Source organism: Physella acuta, unplaced genomic scaffold (genome assembly GCF_028476545.2).
Source record: "Physella acuta isolate Inbredline_101_S28 unplaced genomic scaffold, ASM2847654v3 ptg000872l, whole genome shotgun sequence".
Taxonomy (NCBI): Eukaryota; Metazoa; Mollusca; class Gastropoda; family Physidae; genus Physella; species Physella acuta.
This window is the reverse complement of record NW_026732389.1, coordinates 422,521-449,820: the sequence shown is the minus strand read 5'-3', so window position 1 is coordinate 449,820 and position 27,300 is coordinate 422,521. Positions and strand designations below refer to the sequence as shown.

Genomic DNA, 27,300 nt, shown 5'->3' with positions numbered 1-27,300 from the left:
ACCTGGTCAAGCGGATCATCAGAGTCAATCTCCCTTTCACAAAGAAAGTTGAAAATTGTACTTGGTGGAGACAAAATGTCATTCACTTTATAGCCGCTAGGCCGATGAATAGCTATGCGCTTTTCTGTACCTCCATAGTTGTTCGGTTCACCACTCCCCCATTCATAAAACTTGACCGGTTTATTGTCTGGGAAGACCCAATTGCCGTCCTTAATCGCGTCAGACCCAGACAGCAGAAGATTTTCAGTTTTGGAATTCCTGGCAATGTTTTGCACAAATAGTAGTCAAAGTCAATGGCGTATCCTATATGGAATTATAACAAGGCGAATGGGGCGAAAAATGATTAGAACATCAAATATAAATGTCTTTGTTTAAGCCATCTAAACAAGACTAAAAATTACATACAATTTAAAAGTATTTTTGTACAAATATATGTGGTGTTTCTGTGATTCAGATAGTAGGCGAAACCAATGGCAAAGCCACTGTCGAGTTATTAAAACGGGGCGTGAAACGATTACAAAATAATAACAAAATTAAACATAAATGTCTTAGCTGGAGCCATCTAGACAAGACTATACATTACATAGAAAGTAAAAGATATAATTGGGATGACATTTTTACAAATCTAAACGAGGGCCGAAATAGTCCGTAACGCCTTTGCACCTATTTTATCGCGCTTCGCAAACAACTTTTGAAGGATTATCCTGACAGTAATTTGTTTAAAACCAAAAGATTAAGCATCTGATTGTATTCTTAGCGATAATCCTTTTTATTGTTGTTTGTACAAATCTCCACCTGTATGATATCTTGTTTTTTAACGTATATTTGACCTTCTAGACAAATACGTTTCAGTGTGGAAAAATTTTATTTGTATCTCCCGCTGGCAATAAAAGAACTGAAATGATTCATTGATGCCCTCATGTATGTGCAAATAGAATTGGAGTCTCATCCTAAAGATAAGCACCTAAATACTCCACAAAGCATATTGAAAAAGTATGCGGGGATGTAATGGCGTTGTTATAAACGTGGCATATTTGATGTAGCAAAGTGTGATAATGAGAAATTAAAGGTGTTGTAAAAGTTTGTGCAAACATATATGCCTACACATACGCTTAAGAAAATACATATATACATATATATATATATGGTGACAGGACAAATGATCCCAGGACAAATGATCTCAGACAAAATATCTCAGACAAAATATCTCACGGACAAATGATCTCAGGACAAAAGATACCAGGACAAATGATCTCAAGGACAAATGATCTCACGGACAAAAGATACCAGGACAAAATATATCAGGACAAATGATACCACGGACAATTGATCTCAGACAAAATATCTCAGACAAAATATCTCACACCTAAATTTTAATAGTGTATTTGGTGACTTTAGTTGATCTGAACAATTTTTATTAACTGTCGTATGTTTGTTTAATATGTTTAATATTGTTTATAGGCCCATATGATAATTGTAAGAAATGTTTGCCGTATAAATTTATCATATTGCACTTTTAAAATTTTATATTGCATTTTAAAATTTGGATTATTATTATAGAAGATTAAAGAAATTGTTCGATAGACAGCGAATGTGGGCTTGCCAAACATGAGACAATCCAACCATGTCAGGTGGACGAAACTAGATCAAAGAGGATGAAATAACAATAGAGAAACACCTTCGTATCAAGGTGGCCGCCCGCTTTGATGGTAGAGACATTTTTTAAGGGACAGACATCCGCCCTCCATGAACAATACAACTAATAGCTAAATTCAATAGTTATGCGTCGGTCACACCTTAGTGATCAGGTGACTAATGCTTATTTTAACGACAGGGATATGTAAATGTGAAGTTAGAACATGTCGAGCAAGAGTTCACACAATACATGATCACATAGTATTGGAGAGGTGTGATCATAACGATGTACTGTCAGCAAAGAAACGTAAACGTTATGTTTGTGTTGATCATGCAATAAAAACAATAATTTTACGTTACGAACCTAGAGACCCATTAACATTTTTGAAAGATATTTCGCATGTTTTAAACATTATTGTTGTATAGCTACCGTTACTTTGTTTTATACATTATCATTTATCATACCTTTCAGGCTAAAGGAGAAAATTTGTTTTAATTTTTATTTTTTCAAATCAAAGGCCATTAAAAGGTTAAGTTAAATAAATCTTTTGATGGTTTGTTAAGTTTAACTAATTCATTTTATTCACAATTATGATGCGTAAAGAAATTAAACAAAACCATATTGACAGTCAATTTAAAAAAAAGTTCAAATGAACTAAAATCACTGTACATACTATCAACATTTTGCTGTGAGATATTTTGTCTGAGATATTTTGTCTGAGATCAATTGTCCATGATATCATTTGTCCTGATATATTTTGTCCTGGTATCTTTTGTCCTTGAGATCATTTGTCCTTGAGATCATTTGTCCTGAGATCATTTGTCCTGAGATCATTTGTCCGTGAGATATTTTGTCTGAGATATTTTGTCTGATATCATTTGTCCTGAGATCATTTGTCATGGAACCATATATATATATATATATATATATATATATATATATATATATATATATATATATATATATATATATATATATATATATATATATATCCACTCAAATCATCCACTATTACAATTTTGCTGTGAGATATTTTGTCTGAGATATTTTGTCTGAGATCATTTTTCCATGTTATTATTTGTCATGGTATATTTTGTCCAGGTATCTTTTGTCCGTGAGATCATATGTCCTTGAAATCATTTGTACTGAGATCATTTGTCCTGAGATCATATATATATATATATATATCACCTAATCAAAGATATCATCCAGTATACACACGATAAAAAAACCCAAGCATGTGTATACGAGTTAGCGTATGTGTATATGTATATCTCTATATGTGAGCGGCTGGAGTGTATTTTTATTATTTGTAACTTAGAAGGCGAATGTATCGTTTCGTTTCATGTCGTAAATGGTTCGTCGTTTTTAGTTGTGTAGTCCCGTATTATGGCGCCGCTGTCTCACTGTTTATGTCCCTGGTTATAGCTAGTTTATATATATTTCGTTTATATTGTTGTCATTGTTTATATTAAGTGTCTTTTTATAATATTCTGTTGCATGTTTCGTCGTGTTTGGTTTGTTATCCCTGAATTAGGGACTATTTGTTTACGTGTAGTGTGTGAGGTGTGTGGAAGTCGGTTTCCGGCTTGTTCAACTCTGTCTTTGTGTGGAAAGCAGCGGTGAAGAGAGCAGGCAGTCTCTCTGGTCATCGAGTGAAAAGAATAGCAAATTCGCACCATCCAGCCATATTTATTTTGTGTTTGTGTTCGTCATAGTCCTGGACGAAGTCCGAAATTGGGTGTTTTGTTTGATGTAAAAAGTTTGTTTCGTTTGGTTCTGTTTTGTGTCAGTTTTATCTATTTCTTTTTTTATAACATTTTGGTTCCATGCAATAAATTTTATTAACTGTAAAAGTTTTTGTTTTATTTTAGTAGCTTATTATTTAGACTAAGGTTAGGGTTTAACCACCGTGGGTTCTACCACGGTTGCACTGACCGGACAGATTAGTTAGTTAAGCCTAGAAGGGTAGATTTTAGGTATCCCCCCCTAGCAGGGCTTGCAAATTGGTAGCACGAGTGGGGTCAGTGCTTTAGTCTAGTTAAATTTTTGTTTTTTTGCTAGGGCTAGGTGTAGCATAGTTAAATTTTTTTGTTTTGATAGGCCCTTGTTGGAACCATCTGTGTTTAGTTTTTGTTTAGCGTAGGAATTGTTTGTAGTCTTAACACCCAATTCGGACGAGATGGCGGAGGTGGCACAAACCATCAGCATCGTTCCACCCAGGGAGATCCTCATCCGGAAGTTTCATGGGGACAGCCACGGCTATGAGGTGGAACGATTCATTGACGAGGTCCAGTCTCTCTGGAGGGCCAGAAGAGACGTCTCAGTGGAAGAGAGGAAGGACCTTCTCTGGCAGTACCTGGGGGAAGCTGTGAGAGAAGAACTGAGCTGCAGGGGAGATGACCTGCAATGTGACCCAGAGGCCTCCATCAGGCTCCTCCGAGAAGTCTATGGGGAGAAGAGGAGCGTCTCCCAGCTGATGGCGCAACTCCAAATGGTTGTGCAGGGCCAACACGAGTCGGTGAGGGCCTACTCGCACCGCCTGCACAGGGCCTTCAAGGCCCTTGTTGCCAGACAGGGCACCCTGCAGGTCCCTCAGACGAATGCTGAGTTCCTAAGGGACCAGTTTATGGAAAAGCTGAGCCAGTCCTCAGTCAGACGTCAGTTGCAAGAACTAGTTTTCAGGGACCCTAAGATCCCCTTCCTGGCTATACGGGATGCGGCCATTCGATGGTCTGGAGACGAGGACCCAGGGACAGAACCTGCCTATGTGGCAGCTCTACATGCCCGCCCCAAGGAAGAACCCACCCTGCCCAGGTCTAAGCTGGAAGACAGGGTGGACAAGCTCGCAGAGCAGCTATCGGCTCTGTTGACTCAGTTGGCACAGAACCCTCAAGTGTCATCTAGCCGAAGGGTACCCCGCCGACGTCCAGAGGCGGAAACAAGAATGTGTTACAATTGTAACCAGCAAGGTCACCTCGCCCGCAATTGTCGAAACTCAAAGAAGCAGGAGGCCGCAGTGATTCAGAGTCTTACTACTGCTGGTGGGCAGAGCCCAAGCTCCACCATTCACAAGCTGGCTGGACAGTGCCCCACCCTGACTGTGTATTTACAAGGTGTACCGGTGACTGCCGTTATAGACAGTGGTTCACAAGTCAGCACGGTCACTGAAACATTTTGTAACAGGAGCCTCAAGAACATTATCCTAAGAACAGACACACCCCTGTCCTTGAGGGCAGCAAATGGGTTGGCCATCCCATACAATGGCTATTTTATTACTGACCTGGAGATCAACAAGGAAGAAATACGCGACAAGGGGTTCCTTGTGATAAAGGATCCAGTGGGGGGCTCATCAGCTCCACCCTGTTTGTTGGGCATGAACGTTCTCCAGGACCTGACCACATTGGCCCACCTGATCAAGCCCCCAGGGGTGACACCGAAGGTATGGCGAGGGGACAAGGTCCTCCGCCCCCGCGAAAGGACTCTGGTGTCTGCCAAGAGTGTACCAACCATTCAGGCGACGAAACGAGACCCCGGAATGAAGGACGACAAGGTGGTACAGCCATTAGACCAACCTTTTCACCCAGATCCGTCAGTGGTATCAGGCCCAACATCCTGCCTACGCGCCAGCATAACCAGTATAAAGGTGGACCAATCTGAGGAACTAGAGGCAATGGTTCCACCTAACCCATCCTTAATTAAGGCACCGGGTGGTGGTGCTGGGGGATGCCCCCAGACAGAGTCGAGCAAGAAGGACAAGCAGGTCAAAAAGGCACCTGTAGCTGAACTGGCCATAGGCGATCTGGTCCTTCTGAGACAACCCCCACTAGGCAGACGCAAAATGGCAGACCTGGACGACCCGACAGTTTACGTCGTGGTCGAAGTACCTCCGATCACCGGCGGGTGTTACGCCATTAAAAAGAAAGATGGCCCTTCTGGCACCCGCCGGGTGGCCAGCACCCAGATCAGGAGATATGTGCCTCCCCGGGCTCAACCACCCTCCCCAAGGCCGGTCAAAGTGATACCGCCGGCTACTCCAGGCTAATTTTAGGGGTAGATTTTAGGTATCCCCCCCCCATAGCAGGGCTTGCAAATTGGTAGCACACCTAAAATCTACCCTTCTAGGCTTAACTAACTAATCTGTCCGGTCAGTGCAACCGTGGTAGAACCCACGGTGGTTAAACCCTAACCTTAGTCTAAATAATAAGCTACTAAAATAAAACAAAAACTTTTACAGTTAATAAAATTTATTGCATGGAACCAAAATGTTATAAAAAAAGAAATAGATAAAACTGACACAAAACAGAACCAAACGAAACAAACTTTTTACATCAAACAAAACACCCAATTTCGGACTTCGTCCAGGACTATGACGAACACAAACACAAAATAAATATGGCTGGATGGTGCGAATTTGCTATTCTTTTCACTCGATGACCAGAGAGACTGCCTGCTCTCTTCACCGCTGCTTTCCACACAAAGACAGAGTTGAACAAGCCGGAAACCGACTTCCACACACCTCACACACTACACGTAAACAAATAGTCCCTAATTCACGGATAACAAACCAAACACGACGAAACATGCAACAGAATATTATAAAAAGACACTTAATATAAACAATGACAACAATATAAACGAAATATATATAAACTAGCTATAACCAGGGACATAAACAGTGAGACAGCGGCGCCATAATACGGGACTACACAACTAAAAACGACGAACCATTTACGACATGAAACGAAACGATACATTCGCCTTCTAAGTTACAAATAATAAAAATACACTCCAGCCGCTCACATATATAGCACCTTCTGAATCTGCCACTGCTCCGCTTATGCCACTTATTTTACTCTAAAATAAGACTCCAACCCTTTAAGCAAATACATGCGGGTACGGAACATCTCTGTTGTTAAATGGCCCGCAGAAGATCAAGTTGATTCTAAAATTAAACTGTGTGTATGATACTGTTAAGCTTCTACGCAACACGCAATTTTTGTTTGTTCAAAAACGTAAATTGTTCCGTGAACAAAAAGATTCTACGCGGGTTGAGATTTGGGTAAACAAGTACGGGCTATTGCTAGGAATTATCCATATTCTTTTTTGTGCTTTATACAATATCGTCTCGCAAATGCTGTTTATGAGTTTTAATATAGTAGGCACAATGGCCGGCCCCTGCGGTAGTGTAATCGGGGGCTCTGTGAGCACCGCACTACGTCTCTAGCATCTGTCCGGTCGCCGAAGTGTGCTCTACCGCACTGTTACACGTGAATACACATGCCTTGATGAATCTGATCCAAGCTCAGGCATTACATACACTTAAATAACTCAGTTTTAGAAAACAAAGTCACGCGCGCGTATAAGAATATACGATAGGTTACGCATCGATGAAACAGTCCTAATATATTTCATTAGACTTTCTTCTACACCAGCGGCAAAGCGCTTGGACTTGCACGCATATATCCATATAATATATATATATATATAGTCTTAACGGACTAACGGACTATAAACAACAAACAACAACAACAATTTCTATGAAATTAGCATTAATGTTTAAGTTTAAGCACTCCTCACATCAGCAATCACTAAATAATTAAGTATTCAAATTCTCAAATGCCTTTGAAAACCTAAGCGAAGCTAGGCAGTATGCCTGTTATATATATATATATATATATATATATATATATATATATATATATATATATATATATATATATATATATATATATATACTAGACTACCCGTCATCCCTTGGATAACTGTGGGTTTCAGGGGTCATCCATAAAAAAAATCACGTCTGTCACTTATCGTCACAAAAAACTAGACCCCACATTCAAAAAGATGTTTTTATCTTTTAAAAACACCGAAAACACCGATTTCGGACTATCCCTTCATATACTGACGTCACAGGTGACCTACTCAACTCTACTTCACCTGCCCAGTGTCCCGCCAATTCTCAGACAACATGTTTTTATCGTTTAAAAAAACTATTCCAGCCGAGCATGTCTCTTACCCTTCATATGCTTAGGACAAAGAAACAGATCAACTCTGCTTCACCTGCCCGGTATCCCGCCAAGGTTCAGATAGGCAACTTTATCATTCACATCTCAAAAAAAAAAAAGTGAAAAAAAAATTAACATTGACGTGTCTAGAACCCGTGCTACCCGCATGAAAGCCGATTACACTAACAACTTAGCTATTTAACTCGTGACGTCATTTCTTGTTTTTATAGTATAGTTTAATACTTTGAGTCTCCTTATGCAACTTGATTTACGCGCATAGATCTAGATCTAAGTCTAGTAGTAATAACTTTTAAATTAAATTTTATCTTATATTAGCCAATTACATAGCTAAACAAACAAAGATTTATATAAATTAACGAAGGTCTGAAATTATCTAGATCTAGATAGAATTATCTATATCTAGATTCTACGACTGTTTGCTTAAGTCTCTTAAGTCTAGTTTTTGCGTGACTCTTGCTAGATCTAGATCTAATCATTAGACCTATTCTAGCTAGATAGATCCAGATCTAGATAGATAAATCACAAAGATTTATATCAGGTATTTAAGGACTAAAAAATGTATTATGATTATAAAATGGATTGTATTTTTATCTAATTAATCTTTGGTTTGTATATAATTAATCTTTGGTTTGACCTAGATTCTAGGTCTAGATCTATAAATAACTTTCTAGGCCACCTGAAATTTAGATCTATAAATAAATTTTAAGCAAATTTAGCGGTATAGAATCCTTGTATGAAACTTTAGTTATGCAAATAGGCCCAAGATCGTGCATTTCAAATTTAATATTATCCCAAATTAGCCTATTCCATAGCTAAACAAACAAAGATTTATATGGAGTAAAATATTAAGGCCTGAAATAGTTTACATCGAGCTAGATCTAGAATTTACGTCTATTTAAGTCTATTTTTGCAAAATTAGCGGTATAGAATCCGCGTATGAATCTTAAGTTACGCAAATAGGACCTAGATTCAGCATTTCCAAATTAACATATTCCATAGCAAAACAAACAAAGATTTATATAAAATAATAAAGGTCTAAAATAGTTTAGTATATAGAAACTCATTATTATCTAAATTTAGAAAGAATTATCTATATTCTAGATCTACGACTGGTTTGCTTAAGTCTAGTTTTTTTTTTTTTTTTTGGATTGTATTTTTAACTAATAAATCTTTGGTTTGACCTAGATTCTAGATCTAGATCTATAAATAACTTTCTTGGACAGATTGTAGAGCTAGAGAAATTTATTGTAAAACTAAATGAAAAAGACAGTTGAAAATTTATATAAATGTTGGAACGTAATAAAAACAGCAAACGGACGTAACATTAAAACTATAGCCGACAGAAAATTAGTTTAAGAACGAGTTAAACATCTGAATCGGCAATTAAATCTTGCATTGAAGTCGCCATTAAATTGTACTAAAAAGTAAACACATCATGTGACGTCACGAAAAAAAAATGTTCTCTACCTACATACTATTTTACAGCTCTGCACATAGCGCAGTAGTCAATCAGACAAACAAAAAAAAAACATAAATATTCAAACATGTAAACAAACTTGAGTTTTAGCATATATATATATATATATATATATATATATATATATATATATATATATATATATATATATATATATATATATATATATATATATATATATATATATATATATATATACCAATGCTTGCATTGACTTGCCATTGTGCGAAATGGCCGCTTCTCGTGGTTTATATCCGAAAATTACATAAATGCTTGTTATTAAAACTTTTTTATGCATTTTGTTTTCAGTACTTTAATTACTTTCTCGTATACAGAGTATAGAGAAAGTCTTGAAATAGTGCAAAAAAATCACATGAAATTTTGACAGTTTTCACCGTTTTACTCCTCAGTCCTTCATCACATCCGGGATATAGAGGGCTTATTTTGACCGGGCAAAAATTATAAATCCAGATTTATCAACATTTTGGCGTTTTATGCGTAATGGAGTTGGAAAAACTGGATTATCCAATTCTGTCCGTGTGTCTGTGTGTGTGTGTAAACACGATAACTTGAGTACCGTTACAGCTATGTTGATGAAATTTTATATATAAGTATTTTTTTCGAAATCGTAGATCCGTATCAACGTTTGATCGATTTCCGATAACCGGAAGTGGAACTTTTTCTACTTTCAACTATTCAAAAGCCTATAACTTGAGTACTATTTCAGATAGAGGAATGAAATTTCACATGTAAATTAAAAATCTAATTCTCTGCCTTCTATCAAATTTTGAGTATTTCCGTCGACTGGAAGTAGTGATTTGCGCTATTTCCGATTTCTCGAAAAAAACGCATGCGAATTTATAAGGTACTAATAATATTCCTCACTATTGTGCACATTTTATTTGGCGTTCACTTGGTGTGCAATTCTTTTTTTCTACGAGATTTTATTCAATTTTAAAAAGTTTAAGTCTTAGTATTTAAAATGGATTAAAAATCATGTCTATATCCCGAGTTGCCATCCCCTGTTGTTTCATATAAGAATATTCGAGAAAGTTTAGGGGAGATCACTCCCGGTTTATTTTTTTTCTTTACAATATAGTTGCATGATTAAAAACTATTGCGCACCAAATGATCATGATAATGCGCGTATAATAGTGCGGGATAGTAGTAGTACGACAAATAGTAGTAAAATACAAAAATTGTTCCCTTTCAATTCATTACCAAATAGTTCTACTTAGAGTATTCATAGAAAATCCAGTCAATAATCATACTAAAAATATACTTTTGTCTTGTGTTTATGTTTGAAAACTGCAAATATGATTTTATAATTATTGCGATGTTATTAGTTAATAAATTTTACAGTTTATTCATGTTTTATACACTTTTTATTTTTTTGGAAAAATGTCCTACATTGTTGACGGTACTTATAAGTACCAATATATATTTGGACCATTAAAAATTTATAAAATAAATTGTGCCAAATAAGTGTGTCAAAAGCAACTTAATAACAAATTGTTTAAAAAAAATTCATTCGTAACTTAATTCCGTATATAAAGGGTTAATATGGCGAGAAAAGATACAGCGAGACTTAATATAGCGAGGATTAATGTATCAAGACTTAATGGTCACCGAGAAAGTAAATCTCAATCACAATTTTCATGATAGTAATTTTTCGACTCCTTAAAAAAGCCGATGAGAGAAATCCCTACATATTTCACTATATAGTGTTTTAATTCCTATAATTTTAATTGACAAAAAAAAACTGCCGATATTTTCAGCCAAACCGTTACTAACCATACTTACTATACCGATTAGACAGTAGAGTAACGTTTATTTTTAAGATTGTGTCTCAAGAATATTTTATCTACAGTAACACGTGTTCAATAAAACTTTAAAACTCTTCATCATAAACATTAAGAAAACTATTTTAAAAATCGTCAACGTAAACATTTTAAATTTAAAAAAAAAACGTCAAATAAAAATCGGAGATATGTTTTAAAATCATTTATTAATCAGAGCCTATGATGGATAACATGTTTTATTTCATCTATCTTGATCCATCACGTCCTTTGACCAACATGTGTTTTGATCAACCACATTTTTCACACAAGAACTTATAACCACCGCGATTACCATAAAAGACATCATTCATTTGGTAGTTGTAGGGCCGATACAGGGTTAGATAATCTTCTCCACCGCCATAGTTGTCAGGGTTTCCTTTATACCAGTCGAAAAACTTGACTGGTTCCTTACTGAACTGGAAGGTCCATTTACCTTCCTGGGCCATGTCAGTTCCAGAAATCAGCAGACCTTCAGGGTTAGCTTTTCTGGCAAGGTCCTGGACAAACTTGTATTCGCCTGCGTCGTTGACCTCCACCAAGAACATGCCGTAGGACAAACAAACACTTTGAGCTTGGTCAGCGTTTAAGTAGAAAGACTTGGAGAGGTAATACGTGTGTCCGTTGTAAGTTGCAGGGGGGTCAAACAGATCACCGATTGGAGTTGAGTATCCATAGTCACAACCAGAAACTGTAAAAGTAGGGGATCACATATTGAATAGCATATAAAATAATACAAGAAACATAGAGGCGTATAAGGACACATTAAAATATAATTTGTAATTACAAAAATGTATTTTAATTTTGAAAAATTAAAAGCAAAATTTTACTTTGGAGTAATTAAGGGCTGATATAATTGACTCCGTGATCTAGTAGTAGTACGGAGAAGGCGCTAAAACATTACGACATGTGAAACTTACCAAAGCTGGAGAAAGCCCTTAAACATTTCGACATGTGGAACTTACCGAAGCCGGAGATGGTGCGAAGCAACAGAGCGGTGAACAGCAACATGTTGGTCGAATCTCTTCAGGAACAGCCGAGAGGGTGTATCCTAAAGGCTGTGAGGGCTGGGTTTTATAGCGTTGTAGCATATTAAGTATGAATTATTCATACAATTAACGTGTGCAACCGCTGGTTTCTCATTGTGTCTAAACTAAAACTGAAACACTTTAAAAATCAGTCTACCGTATAGGTAACAGATTGCTTGGCCAAGAGAAAAAGGTTTAATCGAACAAAATTAACATGATGGCCAAGGAAAATACTTTAACCATATAAAATCTAACAGAATGGCCAAGAAGCGGTTTCTTAAAGTATTTAGTATAAAGGCTTGATCAACGAATTCCAAAATGTTTTCACTTACACATTCAAGTTAATTGTAAACTATATTATTGCTGTAAAGATAAAATAGCATTTGGACACTGTAGTACTTGACAAACAATAATCATTTTGCAGTATATTGTACAAAATATTTAACGGAGAAGTTGTGTTTTTCGTTAATCTGAAATATTAAATTTAAAAAGTATATTTTGTTAATATTAAAAGCTTAAGAACATTTATCTTGAAACCTACCAAAACTAAAACAATAAAAAAAATTCATTAATAGTTCTATCATAGAATATTACAAGCATAAAAATGCCACTATTTTAGAGATACTACCCACAGTTTAACACTGATGTTAAAGATACTATCCACAATTTAACACTGATGTTATAGATGATATCTACATTTTAACACTGATGTTAAAGATACTATCAACATTTTAACAATGATATTAAAGATACTATCCACAATTTAACACTGATGTTAAAGATACTATCCTCAATTTAAGACTGATGTTAAAAATACTATCCACATTTTAACACTGATGTTAAAGATAATATCCACAGTTGAACGCTGATGTTAAAGTTATGGCCGACAGAAAATTAGCTTTAGAACGCGTTAAACTTTTGAATGGACCACAAAGTCTATGATAGAAGTCGCCATTTTTATTGTACTAAAAAGTAAACAAAACATGTGACGTCACTATTCAGTCAAGGTAAAGCCATTATTTGAAAAAAATTAAATTTAATGTGGTTAATCTACCAATTAATAAATCAATAAATTAATTAACATCTTAAAATAAATTTGTGATTAACAGTCTGTCTGAAAACAAAACTTGTTCTCTACCTGCATACTATTTTACAGCCTTACACATAGATCAGATTTTCTCCAGTAGTCAATCAGACAAACAAAAAACAAATAAATATTCAAACATGTAAACAAACCTAAGTTTTAGTAGTCTAGAGATGACATAAATATTTTGTTGAAACTTTAATGTCTTTTCAGTATTTCACTAAAAAATTAATTGTTGGTTAGAACTGGTCTGTGTTTTAATTATTTTAAATGTTTTTAAAATAATGTTTTTAAACAAGATAATTTAAATACTTAATTATTTTGTGATTTGTTGTTCTGTAGAGATTTGAGAGGGGCCTTAGAAACTCGCGAAAAATCGAGCCTGCAATTTAAAAAAAAAAGAAATTTGACGGTTTGGTTTGTCTGGAGGAGATGAGTGTGGGCTTATAGAAAAGTAGCACAAATATCCGATAACTTGAGTGACTTTTGATTGACTTCCAGTTACCGGAAGTGGTATTTTACTCTTTTTCTGTATAACATGAGAAGCATTTCAGTTGGGTGGGTGAAATTTCGTATATAAGTATTTGATCTTATACGAAGGTTTCTGATTGTATATCATATTCTTCAAATCACATATACGAAAACGCTACATGTTTTTCGCTAAGCAAAAATATTACAGTGAATCCCTTGTGAAGCACGTATTTCATTTAGAATCCCGCGTATCTTCACGGTTGAGAAATTACAATTGTAAGGATGAATCAGATAAGAGTCGCCTTTTAGAACTTAACATTAGTATGCAGGATATATTTTGAACAACAATGAAACGGTATAAGCAACTCCCACACAACATGTACCATGTGGAACGTTTTGGTCTGCCTTTACCACTAGCTGTAGCAATAAAAAAAGTAGGGCTACATTTACCACTAGCTGCAAGTCTCAGTGAGAATAGAACACCATGTACTGTCTCAGTGACCAGAGAACACCATGTACTGTCTCAGTGACCAGAGAACACCATGTACTGTCTCAGTGACCAGAGAACACCATGTACTGTCTCGGTGACCAGAGAACACCATGTCTCAGTGACCAGAGAACACCAGGTACTGTCTCAGTGACCAGAGAACACCATGTACTGTCTCAGTGACCAGAGAACACCATGTACTGTCTCAGTTACCACTGATGTTAACGATACTACCCACACGTTAACTCTGATGCTAAAGATAGCAGACCATCTCACAGTTTAATGGCTATGTTTTGAAGGTTGTTGTGTGAAAAGCTTACCCCTATGCTAAGCTCATCGGTCTACCGAGCCAAGAAGAGATAACGTGTTAGTCATATGTGACCTTGAGACATAACTTCGGGATGAGTCAACGCAACATTTGGTAGCACCTGACTACACAATCGGTTCAAACAAGGCAATGTTTTAAATTTTTGATAACTTGATCATTTTGTTAAAAATTTCATTTCTTTTCAGCATTATTTGCTGGTTGTTAGAATTAGTCTTAATAATTTTAAAATCTACCACAAAATCCCTATTTAAAAATAACACCACAAAGATATCAACGTCAAAATAACCAATGTTTGACCAATATGTAGTAAATATAACGCTTGGTTAGGTAAGATATAATCAATATTTATGAAACATATTACAGATATTTGGTAAATTATCCTCTATGCTATAACTGTTGATAACGTTTGGCCTATACGTATCCAGCGTTAAGCAATTATTGGGACGCTAATAAGGGACTTGCTTCCCTACACTAAATTATTACTCATTCCTTTTGATGTAGTAGCGATGAATTGCAGCCACTTCCATTTGCATAAAGCATTGGGTTGTGGGGAAAAGATGGGTAAGGGCTTATATAAATAGGGTACGAATATCGATAACTTGTGTAACGTTTGATTGATTTCCAGTTACCTGAAGTGATATTTTACTTTAAACATATGTAATATTAGCGTTGTTAAAAGTGATTTCAAATAGTTTACTCTCTAATGATAAAATGTTGCTTGCCACGTATGTTAAATTGTCTATGGTTAAAATTGTTCTGATCAGACTAGTCTGGTACATTCCCTTTTGGATTTTGTTTATCACAATTGATAGTCTAAGTGATAAACACCGGGTGCACATGTTAATTGTACGCATAATTCATAGCTAATTTGCTACATTACTATAAAAAACGGCCCTTACAGCCATTAGGATACACCCTCTCGGCTGTTCCTGAAGAGATTCGACCAACATGTTGCTGTTCATCGCTCTGTTGCTTCACGTCTTCTCCGGCTTTGGTAAGTTCCACATGTCGTAATGTTTTAGGGCCTTTTCCATCTTTAGTAAGTTCCAGATGTCGTAATGTTTTAGGGCATTCTCCTGGTTTGGTAAGTTATAAATGTCGTAATGTTTTAGGACCTTCTACGGCTTTGGTAAATTCTATATGTCGTAATGTTTAAGGACCTTCTCCGGCTTTGGTAAATTCCATATGTCGTAATGTTTTAGAGCCTTCTACGGCTTTGGTAAATTCCATATGTCGTAATGTTTTAGGACCTTCTCCGGCGTTGGTAAGTTATAAATGTCGTAATATTTTAGAGCCTTCTAAGGCTTTGGCAAGTTATAAATGTAATGTTTTAGGACCTTCTCCGGCTTTGGTAAGTTATAAATATAATGTTTTAGGGCCTTCTACAGCTTTGGTAAGTTATAAATGTAATGTTTTAGGGTCTTCTACGGCTTTGGTAAGTTATAAATGTAACGTTTTAGGGCCTTCTAAGGCTTTGGCAAGTTATAAATGTAATGTTTTAGGGTCTTCTCCGGCTTTGATATGTTCCATATGTCGTAAAGTTTACGAATTACAAGTTTTGCACTATAGTAGACAGACCATCTGTTTTATTAATGATTTACGAATAAAATCCCGGAAAAATCTTAAAATTATTAACCATAATTTTACTATTTCTCTACAGTTACAAGTTGTAACTATGGATACCCAACACCAATCGGTGACCTGTTTTCTCCCCCTGAAACCTACAACGGACACAAATATTATCTCTCCAAGTTTCAATACCTGGATCCCGAACATGCTGAAAAGGTGTGTTTGTCGTATGGCATGTATTTGGTGGAGGTCAACGACGCAGCCGAATACAAGTTTGTCCAGGACCTGGTCAAGTAAGATAACCCTCCAGGCCTGCTGATTTCTGGAACTGACCAAGCACTTAAGGGTACGTGGATCTACCAGTTCAGCAAAGAGCCGGTCAAGTTTTTTGACTGGTGGGGAAGTAACCCGGACAACTGGAATGGTGGAAATGATTACTTAACACTCCACCGCGATTACAGCTTCAGGATGAATGACATGTTTGATCAAAACCGTGGTGGTTACAAGTTCATGTGTGAAAAATGTGTCTGAGCAATTGGTCTGAATATTTGTCTGACCTAGAGAAATAGCTTGTCACTATGGTAGATTAAACATTTTAAGCTGATCATGCTTTTGTTTTTATAATTTTTCTTGATATTCTTTTTCTGTTGTATTATCGATGTACATTTTTATGTTCAATCATGTTGTGTTACGTCACTATCTGCAATCTGTTTCATCACAAGAAGACAACATCAAGACCTACAATGTAGAGCGTCATTTTCCGTCTCGATGCTAATGTATGGTTTATGTTTTTATTTTTGTTTATGTATGTGGTTGAAGTTGTGGTGAGGTTTAGGATGTATAGTCGTTTTTAGAAGTAGAAGTGCTGGTTGTGGAGAAATTTATATTTATGCTCTGTTGGCTGAAGGAAGTGAAATAAATTATGTCAGCCATCATCGTTTTGGATTAAGTAATTATTAAAAGCGTTCTCCTCTTTTTACTATCTCGTCTACGGAGTAAAGAAGAAGTTTTGTAATCGTGCAAAAAATCGAAATCGAGATTTTTACAAATTTCGACATTTTACACATACCTGAGTCGAAAAACATTGTTTTGGAATTGTGTCCGTATTTCTGTGTATCTGTCTGTCAACATGATAACTTGAGTACCGTTACACCGAGGTTGATTAAATTTCATATATAAGTATTTTATCAAAATCGTAGATCCGTATCAACTTTTGAGCGATTTCCGATAACCAGAAGTGGTACTTCTTTTATGTTGAATTTTTCAAAAGCCTATAACTTGAGTACTGTTTCAGATAGATAAATAAAATTTCACATGTAAGTAAAAAATCTAATTCTCTACCTTCTATCTTATTTTGAGTAATTTCCGTTGACCGGAAGTAGTAATTTACGCTGTTTCAAATTTCTCATAAAACGCATATAAATTTATAAAGTAATAATAATATTGCGCACTATTATACACATTTTATTTGGCGTTCACTGGTGTGCAATTCTTTTTTCTGCGAGATTTTATTCTATTTAAAAAGTTTAAGTATTTAAAATGGATTAAAATTCCTGTCTATATCCCGAGTTCCCATCCCCTGTTTTTTTAACACGTTTTTCTTAACTCAGCTTCGCGTTTATTTGTTTGTTTGTTTGGTTGTTTGGATGTTTGTTGTTAAAATTGACATCGAAAATTAGCCCACTTCTGATTGCTCTAGAGATCTGAAATTTGGAATGCAGGCTATTTTCGCCTAACAATTTCAGATGCAATCATAAAAACTAGCAATTAGAGACCGTAGTTCATTAATATAATACAGCAGTTCTTTACAAAATACAAATTTAAGTTTAAGCATTGGAAAGTACAATATTCTTCCTGAAGTTACATAAAAAAACCATACCTTAAGTATTTGAGTAGCTAGTCTACTTTCTGTTGAATTTAAAGGCTATTTACAAATTTTGTAAACATTTGCCATGCCAATAATCCTTTCAACATGAACCCTTTTGCTTGAAAAGAACCTATCTCGAATAACAGTTAGTGGGTGAAGCCTTTTTTTTTTTAAAGAATCTTGGAATATTTAAAGTTACATCTTTCCTAGCAAATAAATCCTGAACATTGAAACCTTTGTCTGCCATTATAGAGTCCCCTGATTCACACAGATCAATAATTCTACTTCTCTCGACTAATTGTCTATATGATGCTGAGCCTCCATAGACATCTGAGATGTAGGAAACGAGTCCACCTGGAGTACATCCTACAAGAACTTTAACTGTATTTCTAGATCTATTTGTAAACAAACATGTGTGCTGATATTTATTAAGTAGTATGTTTAAGAGATCGTGTGTGTATTTTAAATCAAATAAATTGCGTAATATCTGAAAATGCCATCATATTGCGGTGTACAATTTACTGGATAGCTTTTCAAGTGATTGTACTCGCATTTTGTGATTATATAATAAAATGTATAAGACTGAAAAATACCAGCATATTGCGCTGTACTCTAGGGAACGGTAGATAGTGTAGTCATTCCTTCCCACGGCAAGGCTTACATTTATAAGCTGTGTAATTAAACAATACACAAAATTTGACACCAATAGGGACATGGGGGTTGTAGGGGTTTGGTCGTGAGGGTGAGAACATCTGAGGGGGGGATTGGTGAGACAATTTGAGGCGTTGGTGCGTTTCTAAGGTGTTGTGGTGTTCTGTTTGACTTGTGTGTGTGTGTGTGTATGTACGTGTCGCCACTTAGCGTCAGGGCTGGCTACTCTGCGTAGCAATATTGACCATTTTTTCCGCCGTCCGCGTTTATTTTAGTACGGTGTGCAGAGTTGAATGTAGAATTTCTTACTGCTACTCTCTCGCTCCCAATTTTATCACTTTTACCCTATCTCCATATTAGAGAATAGTGTGAATGGGTTACTCTCTCTTGTATACGCTTATACTGACAGAAGCATTGCTCATTATTCAGACCGAAGGAAACACAAAATCGAGAATTACTCGATCCAATGTTGCCAGCATACAAACCCTTATTTTAGGACTTTCGTTTTGATAATAAAAGTAATAAAATGACACAAAAGCTGCCTTTACAAATAAGTGTATCGCTTTCAAATTCTATGTTGACAAGAACTAAACACAAGCAAAAGCATTATTTTAAATCTTGTGTAAACACGACATCAACCTATGAGTGTAGGCTACATAAAAGCGAAAACGATTAATTACGTCATTGTTGTAGGCCTAAAAGTAGAATACAGCGATGGTGGTTGTTATGGTATTATGTGCTTGTAGGGTCCCTGAATTAATGGATGCTTATAGTGTCCCTAAATTAATGTATTCTTGTAGGGTTTTGAATTAATGTATGTTTGGGGGTACCTGACGAATGTATGTTTGTACAATCCCTTAATTAATGTATGCTTTTAGGATTCGGAATTAATGTATGCTTGTAGGGTCCCTGAATTGATATATGCTTGGAGGGTTCTGAATTAATGTATGTTTGGGGGGTCCCTGAATTAATGTATGCTTGTACGATCTCTTTATTAATGTATCCTTGTAGGGTCTCAGATGTGATATATGCTTATAGGGTCTTGAATTAATGTATGCTTTTTGGGTTTTTAATTAATGTATATTTGGGAGTCCTTGATTAATTTATGCTTATGGGGTCCCTGAATTAATGTATGCTTGTGAGTGTCTCTAAATTAATTTAATTTTGAAAGCAACTGCAAAATGCGTTAAATATAGCAACATGTCAAACACAGCCATTAGGATACACCTAACAATAACCCGTACTTGTTTATCAAAATCTCAACACGCGTAGAATCTTTTACACGTAACAATTAATTTTTTTCAATAATAAAAAAAAATTCGTGTTTGCATAGTAGCTTAACAGTATTATACAAAAAGTTTAATTTTAAGATCACTTTGATCTTCTGCGGGCAATTTAAGAACATTTTCCGTACCCGCATGTATTTGCTTAATCCTTCAACAGTGGTTTGCAAAACTCGATATAATAGGCAGTGGCGTAGACAGGACTTTAGGGGGCCATAACCCCCCCCCCATAGACCCCTCGGTATATATATAAAGTTTGAGGGGGGTTGCAAATCAAAAGTTTAAAGGGGGGGGGGGGTAAAAATCGAAAGTTTGTCCACGGGTTATATACTGAACCACCCCCCCCCCCCCCCCCATGAGACGATCCTGGCTACGCTACTGATAATAGGTGAAAACGCGTTACGGACTATTTTGGCCCTTGTATAGAACTGAAAAACCGTCATCCCATTTATATCTTTTACTTTATATGTAATTAGTCTTGTCTAGATGGCTCCAACTAAAACATTTATATTTCATTTTTCACCCATATATTAATAACTCCATATAGGCAACGCCATTGACTTCGGCTACTATTTTTATATAAGAAAAAATATTTTCAGAACCACAGAAACATAAAAAACTCACGATAAAAACTCATATTTGTACGACAATACTATAAAACTCGGCCCACACAGCCTATAGGATATACCCTCTCGGCTGTTCCTGAAGAGATTCTACCAACATGTTGCTGTTCATCGCTTTGTTGCTTCACGTCTTCTCCGGTGTTGGTAAGTTCCAAATGTCGTAATGTTTTAGGACCTTCTCCGGCGTAATTTTTAGCGCAATTTCCATTCTGGAGAATTGCGTTTATTAACCCGTCATTTCTGGATGGATGGATGTGTGTCCGCAGCTTTGAGTCGTATCTCCTCCTCAACGAAGCAATATCGAGGACTAGTTCCAAAAGCAAATATGTTAAGCAAGTTCCGTGGATGAAAAAATTCCCCGGAATTCCTTCCTGGATTTCCCGGAAAAGCCAAAAAACCTCGAGCAAATGCAGTTTTTGCTCCACATCTCGGCAACCAGACCACTTAGCGAATTGAAACATTTACCAATCGATTTCTGCCATAATTTAAACCAATATTGCCGAAGAAAGTTTTCAAAAATATCCTTTCGTTCGGTCACAAAATTTTTTTAAATATATTTTAAAATGAGCGTCTTGTAGGCCTAGTTTTAATTTAAACTGAGCGTCTTGTAGGTTTTTAGCGCAAAGCGCTGAAGTTCGAAAGGATTTTTTTATACTTATTTACTTATTAATTCAAACGTTATTTTTGTACCCTATTAATTTATTTATAATTTATATGAGAGTGATACTGGAGTTACAATTACAAGGATTTGTTTCGCTAGGCCTAATCATTTTTTCACATTTTTTAAAAAACAATAGAGTTATATGACTAAAAACCATTGCGCGCCTACTGAACGTGATGGCGCAACCATGGAACGTGATGACGCATCTATTGAACGTGATGACGCGTACATAATGAATTTGCGCTAAAATTGTCACTAGACTTTTTAATTAACTTGTTTAAGTCTGTTAAAACATTACCGTTTTTTCTTCTTTTTTTTCTTCATTTTTCGTTGTAATAGTTTTTACTATAATTTGTATTATTTTTCCACAGTTGCTTATGATGTCTGTGAAATATTTGACCCCCCTATTGATTACAACCAACACCGGTATTATCAATCCTCCTTCTACTACAAAGACGCGGAACAAGCTGAAAAAGTATGTTCGTCTTGTGGCTGGTACCTGGCAGAAATCAACAACGAAGCTGAATTCAGGTTTGTGCAGACCCTGGCCAGGAGTGCAAAAACCGAAGGTCTGCTGCTATCTGGAAATGACGTGAACATGGAGGGCTATTGGGTGTTTCAGACCAGTAAGCAACCTGTCACATTTTTTGACTGGTATGGTGGAGGACCGGACAACTACCAAGGTCGTGAAGATTACCTAACCATTCATTCAGATTTCGGCTACCAAATGAATGATGTGTTTTTTGAACCGACCAGAAATTATAAGTTCTTGTGTGAAGTAGATAGGTAGGAATATGTGTTTGACCTATGAAATATGACTTGGTGTCAATCAATAAAAGTTCAAATTAAACATTGATTATAAAGCTTCCAGAACTGTTCGTGATGATGTTTCATTTTAGTTTTGATGACTTATAATTGTTCTGTTTTTGTTTTTGTATGTTTTTGTTAAGATGATTTTATTTGATTTTGAGTTTATGTTCTGTCAATCTTTATTTTAACACAACACACATCAACAAGAGTGGCAGTTGTTTGTACTTGGTAATACACGATAGAATAAAATGGTGTAAAACTTAGGCACTAATAGACACTACAGACACCTTTAGAAACCTCAACCTACAAACAATCACACCCAAAGCCAAAGAAAATTGCCTATAGACTTATCTACAAATCTACAACTCGCCACCCATAGGACACCACCCACAAAGGAAATGCACATTATGCAGACAAAACTATTTAGAATCAGAATCCCACATCTATCTAGACTGCCCCGCCATTCAGACAATAAAAAAGACCCTAGAGCCCAAATAGTGACCAGAAACGAGACCTTTGACGTAGACGTGGCGATAACACTAAACAAACTGCTCAAACACAAAGACAGAAGAGATAACACTAAACAAACTGCCCAAACACAAAGGCAGAAGAGATAACACTAAACAAACTGCTTAAACACAAAGACAGAAGAGATAACACTAAACTAACTGCCCAAACACAAAGACAGAAGAGATAACACTAAACAAACTGCCCAAAAACAAAGACAGAAGAGATAACACTAAACAAACTGCCCAAACACAAAGGTAGAAGAGATAACACTAAACAAACTGCCTAAACACAAAGACAGAAGAGATAACACTAAACAAACTGCCCAAACACAAAGGCAGAAGAGAACTAGAGCAGAAAGTAGAGATCGTGGCGATCTATAGACAAACTATTTGGACAAACAGACTCAGAACCCACTTCGACAACAGACACATCACGCACAGACGTTGAATCCAATTTTTAAAAGACGACACGACGAACAAATTACATAAACACACACACACACACAAGTCAAACAAAACACCACAACACCTTAGAAACGCACCACCGCCTCAAATTGTCTCACCAATCCCTCCCCCTCAGATGTTCTCGCCCTCACGACCAAACCCCTACAACCCCCATGTCCCTATTGTTGTTAAATTTTGTGTATTGTTTAATTACACAGCTTATAAATGTAAACCTTGCCGGGGGTATGACTACACTATCTACCCTTCCCTAGCCCTAGCCTTAACTAATAACTGTCCGATCAGTGCAACCGTTGTAAAACTCACTGTGGTTTAACCCTAACCTTAAGGGGAAGGCTCCGGTAAAAAACGTTTTTAATACTCGTTGGAAAACAGTTATTTCTTTACAGCTTTATTAAGATACATCCGCATATGCATTTCCACTAAAATAAATTGGTGAAAAAATCTTGGTAACCATGACAACGGCGACCATCTTGAAAAATTAACCCCTTCGTAGGTTTTCCACCATTCATAAAATATTACATTTTAAGCCCTATAAACAATCAATTCATAATCTTCTTCCATATTTTGGGGCACTCAGCTAAAAATTTTAAATGCATATCTTCAAACATATTTTTTATGAATTTTCAAGATTTGTGTCCGTTCAAAACACTAGGTTTAATGCCCCAAAATTCCCCAAAATTAAATCAAACCTTAAACTTGAGGCAAACTAAAATATACTAAGTACTGTCTAAGAAAACCACAACAAAATTACTAGTAACTAAGCCCAACTTAATCATCGTGGGGGAACCCACAATAACAACACTTTAAAATAATCAAGTAAAATGACAAACCAGTGAAATGCACACACGCATTCAGACCAGTTTAGTAAACATATCGACCTAAACCACTTGGTCCAAAACACACGCCAGAGGTTTAGAAAATACCAAAATACATTTTAAACCAACAAAAAGAATACACTACGTGTGTAACAGACCTGTCAATGCCCACTATCTTGTTTTAGACGAAAAAGAAAGAAAACCAGAAACATGGGCAGTCACTTTCCTTGAAATCGCACATATACAAATAAAATATTAAAAAAAAACTAATACCTTCACGCACAAGGTGCGCCAAGTGCCCACAAAGAAACTGACCAGAACTATATTCTGGTTATAAGGTGAAAAAGGACTAATGCTGGCGTTCACTCGGCTTTAAATACCCTGTGACTGGCCGGAAGGGGAAACACCGTAGCCGCTGTAGAACATTCACGCAAAAATTCGCACACAAAAATAATACGATATAAATCACCCATTCACCCGCTCACATAAACAAGCATTGTAAAGACATGACTTTACACGTTTACGATTATCTCACATGTACGGCGACCTGATCTATAAAAATATAAAATTATCCCATGACCCCACCCCCTTACCCCCATCCCTCAGGACAACACCCCTTTTGTACCCACTCTATTTTATGTTAATTAACCCTGTACTGTATACATCAGTGGTTTGTATATGTATCACTCTACTAAAATGCAAAGCATTGAAGATGTACATTAATAAGAAAAAAAAGCTCTTATCAATTGATGTTATTTTTGTGTATTGTTTATTTGCACAGACTATAGACAAATATTGTACAGCGTCCAATCCTACACTTTTACTATCATCTTACATTTACGGTACACTGCTCCACAACATACAAATAACCCCATGACCCCATACTCACCCTTCATAACCTACCCTCCCCCCCTTTTTTTTGCTACCTTTAATAACATGAATGACCTTACTTGAACTCTCTCATAAGAACACGTCTAACAAAATTTTGACCTCTAAAAGGAAAACTCCACCGATGTAATCTGACATCTTTTGAACTTTGGTTGTATAGTAAACCATTTTTCTTACTGCTTTGTAATTTATGGTTATTCGTTGTATTCAACACTTTATTTTTATTCCCCCTCTGGGTTTTTCCATTGGTTGTTGTATATACCAAATTTAACTATTTATTTAACTATGATTAATCTAACTGATTTATTATTATTCACCTATCACTTGTATGAAAATTTTGTTACTGTAAATATGTTGTAATTTTTTTAATAGAAAATAAAAGTATTTTTTTTTAAAAATAATTGAACGTTATATATTAGATGAAACAAGTTGTGCTACATTACCACTTTATGTAGTAATGAAACAGCATAGACGACATTTACCAATTTATTTAGAAGTGGAACGATTTGGGCTACATTTACCACTTTATGTAGTATCTAAACAGCATAGACTACATTTACCACTTTCTGTAGCAATAAAACAATTTGGGCTACATTTACCACTTTATGTAGTAATGAAACAGCATGGGCTACAGGCACGTTTTTCGTTTAGAATCCTGCGTATCTTCACGGATGAGAATTTACAATTATAAGGATGAATCAGATAAGAGTCGGCTTTTAGAACTTAACATTAGTATGCAGGATATATTTTGAACAACAATGAAACGATATAAGCAACTCCCACACAACATGTACCATGTGGAACTTTTTGGTCTGCCTTTACCACTAGCTGTAGCAATAAAACAAGTAGGGCTACATTTACCACTAGCTGCAAGTCTCAGTGAGAATAGAACATCATGTACTGTCTCAGTGGCCAGTGAACACCATGTACTGTCTCAGTGACCAGAGAACACCATGTACTGTCTCAGTGACCATAGAACACCATGTACTGTCTCAGTGACCAGAGAACACCATGTACTGTCTCAGTGACCAGAGAACACCATGTACTGTCTCAGTGACCAAAGAACACCATGTACTGTCTCAGTGACCAGAGAACACCATGTACTGTCTCAAAGACTAGAGAACACCATGTACTGTCTCAGTGACCAGAGAACACCATGTACTGTCTCAGTGACCAGAGAAAACCATGTACTGTTTCAGTGACCAGAGAACACCATGTACTGTCTCAGTGACCAGAGAACACCATGTACTCTCAGTGAACACCATGTACTGTCTCAGTTACCACTGATGTTAACGATACTACCCACACGTTAACACTGATGCTAATGATAGCAGACCCTCTCACAGTTTAATGGCTATATTTTGAAGGTTGTTGTTTGAAAAGCTTACCCCTATGTTAAGCACATCGGTCTACCGAGCCAAGAAGAGATAACGTTTTAGTCATATGTGACCTTGAGACATAACTTCGGGATGAATCAACGCAACATTTGGCAGCACTTGGCTACACAATCGGTTTAAACAAGGCAATTTTTTTCACATTTTTGATAACTTGATCATTTTGTTAAAAAGTTCATTTCTTTTCAGCATTAATTGCTAGTTGTTAGAATTAGTCTTAATAATTTTAAAATCCACCACAAAATCCCTATTTAAAAATGACACCACAAAGATATCAACGTCAAAATAACCAATGTTTGACCAATCGATAGTAAATATAACGCTTGGCTAGGCAAGATATAATCAATATTTATGACACATATTACAGATATTTGGTAAATTATCATCTATGCTATAACTGTTGATTACGTTTTGCCTATACGCATCCAGCGTTAAGCAATTATTGGGACGCTAATAAGGGATATTGCTTCCCAACACTAAATTATTACTCATTTCATTCGATGTAGTAGCGATGGATTACAGCCACTTCAATTTGCATAAAGCATTACATTAGGTTGTGGGGAAAAGATGGGTATGTGCTTATATGAATAGGGTACAAATATTGATAACTTGTGTAACGTTAGATTGATTTCCAATTACCGGAAGTGATATTTTACTATAAACATATATATATATATATATATATATATATATATATATATATATATATATATATATATATAATTCTCTTCTGGGAGACGTTAGAAAAAAACAAGATGTAAATGCGCTCCCTACCAGCCCCACCCCTACATGGTCTGGTGAGCTGTGGTTCACTCTAAATGTTTACAAAACAGAACCGGGTTTAGTGACGACTATTAGGGGCAGATAATTTAGTTTGAAACGATTTTAAACTTGGGGGGGGTAGCTAAGTGGGAGTTTACTTGAACGGAGGGGGGGAGGGAGTTTATCGTCCTTAACGATCTACTTATAGTGTTTTAAAGAAATATTTTCAGTGGCAGCGTTGGTATTGTCGAATTCACAAATTATGAATAACTGAAAAGTAGAAAAAAAAACTAAATAGCGGCGTATGATATGCCGCGGGTCGGCTCGTTTGTAATATTAGCGTTGTTAAAAGAAGTGATTTCAAATAGAATACTCTCTAATGATAAAATGTTGCATGCCACGTCTGTTAAATTGTCTATGGTTAAAATTGTTCTGATCAGACTAGTCTGGTACATTCCCTTTTGGATTTTGTTTATCACAATTGATAGTCTAAGTGATAAACAGCGGTTGCACATGTTAATTGTATGCATAATTCATAGCTAATTTGCTACATTACTATAAAAAAACGGCCCTTACAGCCATTAGGATACATCCTCTCGGCTGTTCCTAAAGAGATTCGACCAAC

At 36.1% G+C, this 27,300-nt stretch overlaps 1 protein-coding gene across 1 annotated transcript; it reads left to right on the top strand.

Annotated features, from left to right (window-relative positions):
- The first annotated feature begins 20,408 nt into the window (after positions 1-20,408).
- On the top strand, positions 20,409-21,910 carry LOC131952410 (alpha-N-acetylgalactosamine-specific lectin-like). Its single transcript, XM_059315039.1, has 2 exons — positions 20,409-20,515; positions 21,404-21,910. The coding sequence occupies exons 1-2, from the start codon at positions 20,470-20,472 to the stop codon at positions 21,820-21,822; spliced, it is 465 nt and encodes a 154-aa protein (XP_059171022.1). The 5' UTR covers positions 20,409-20,469; the 3' UTR covers positions 21,823-21,910.
- The last annotated feature ends 5,390 nt before the right edge of the window (positions 21,911-27,300 follow it).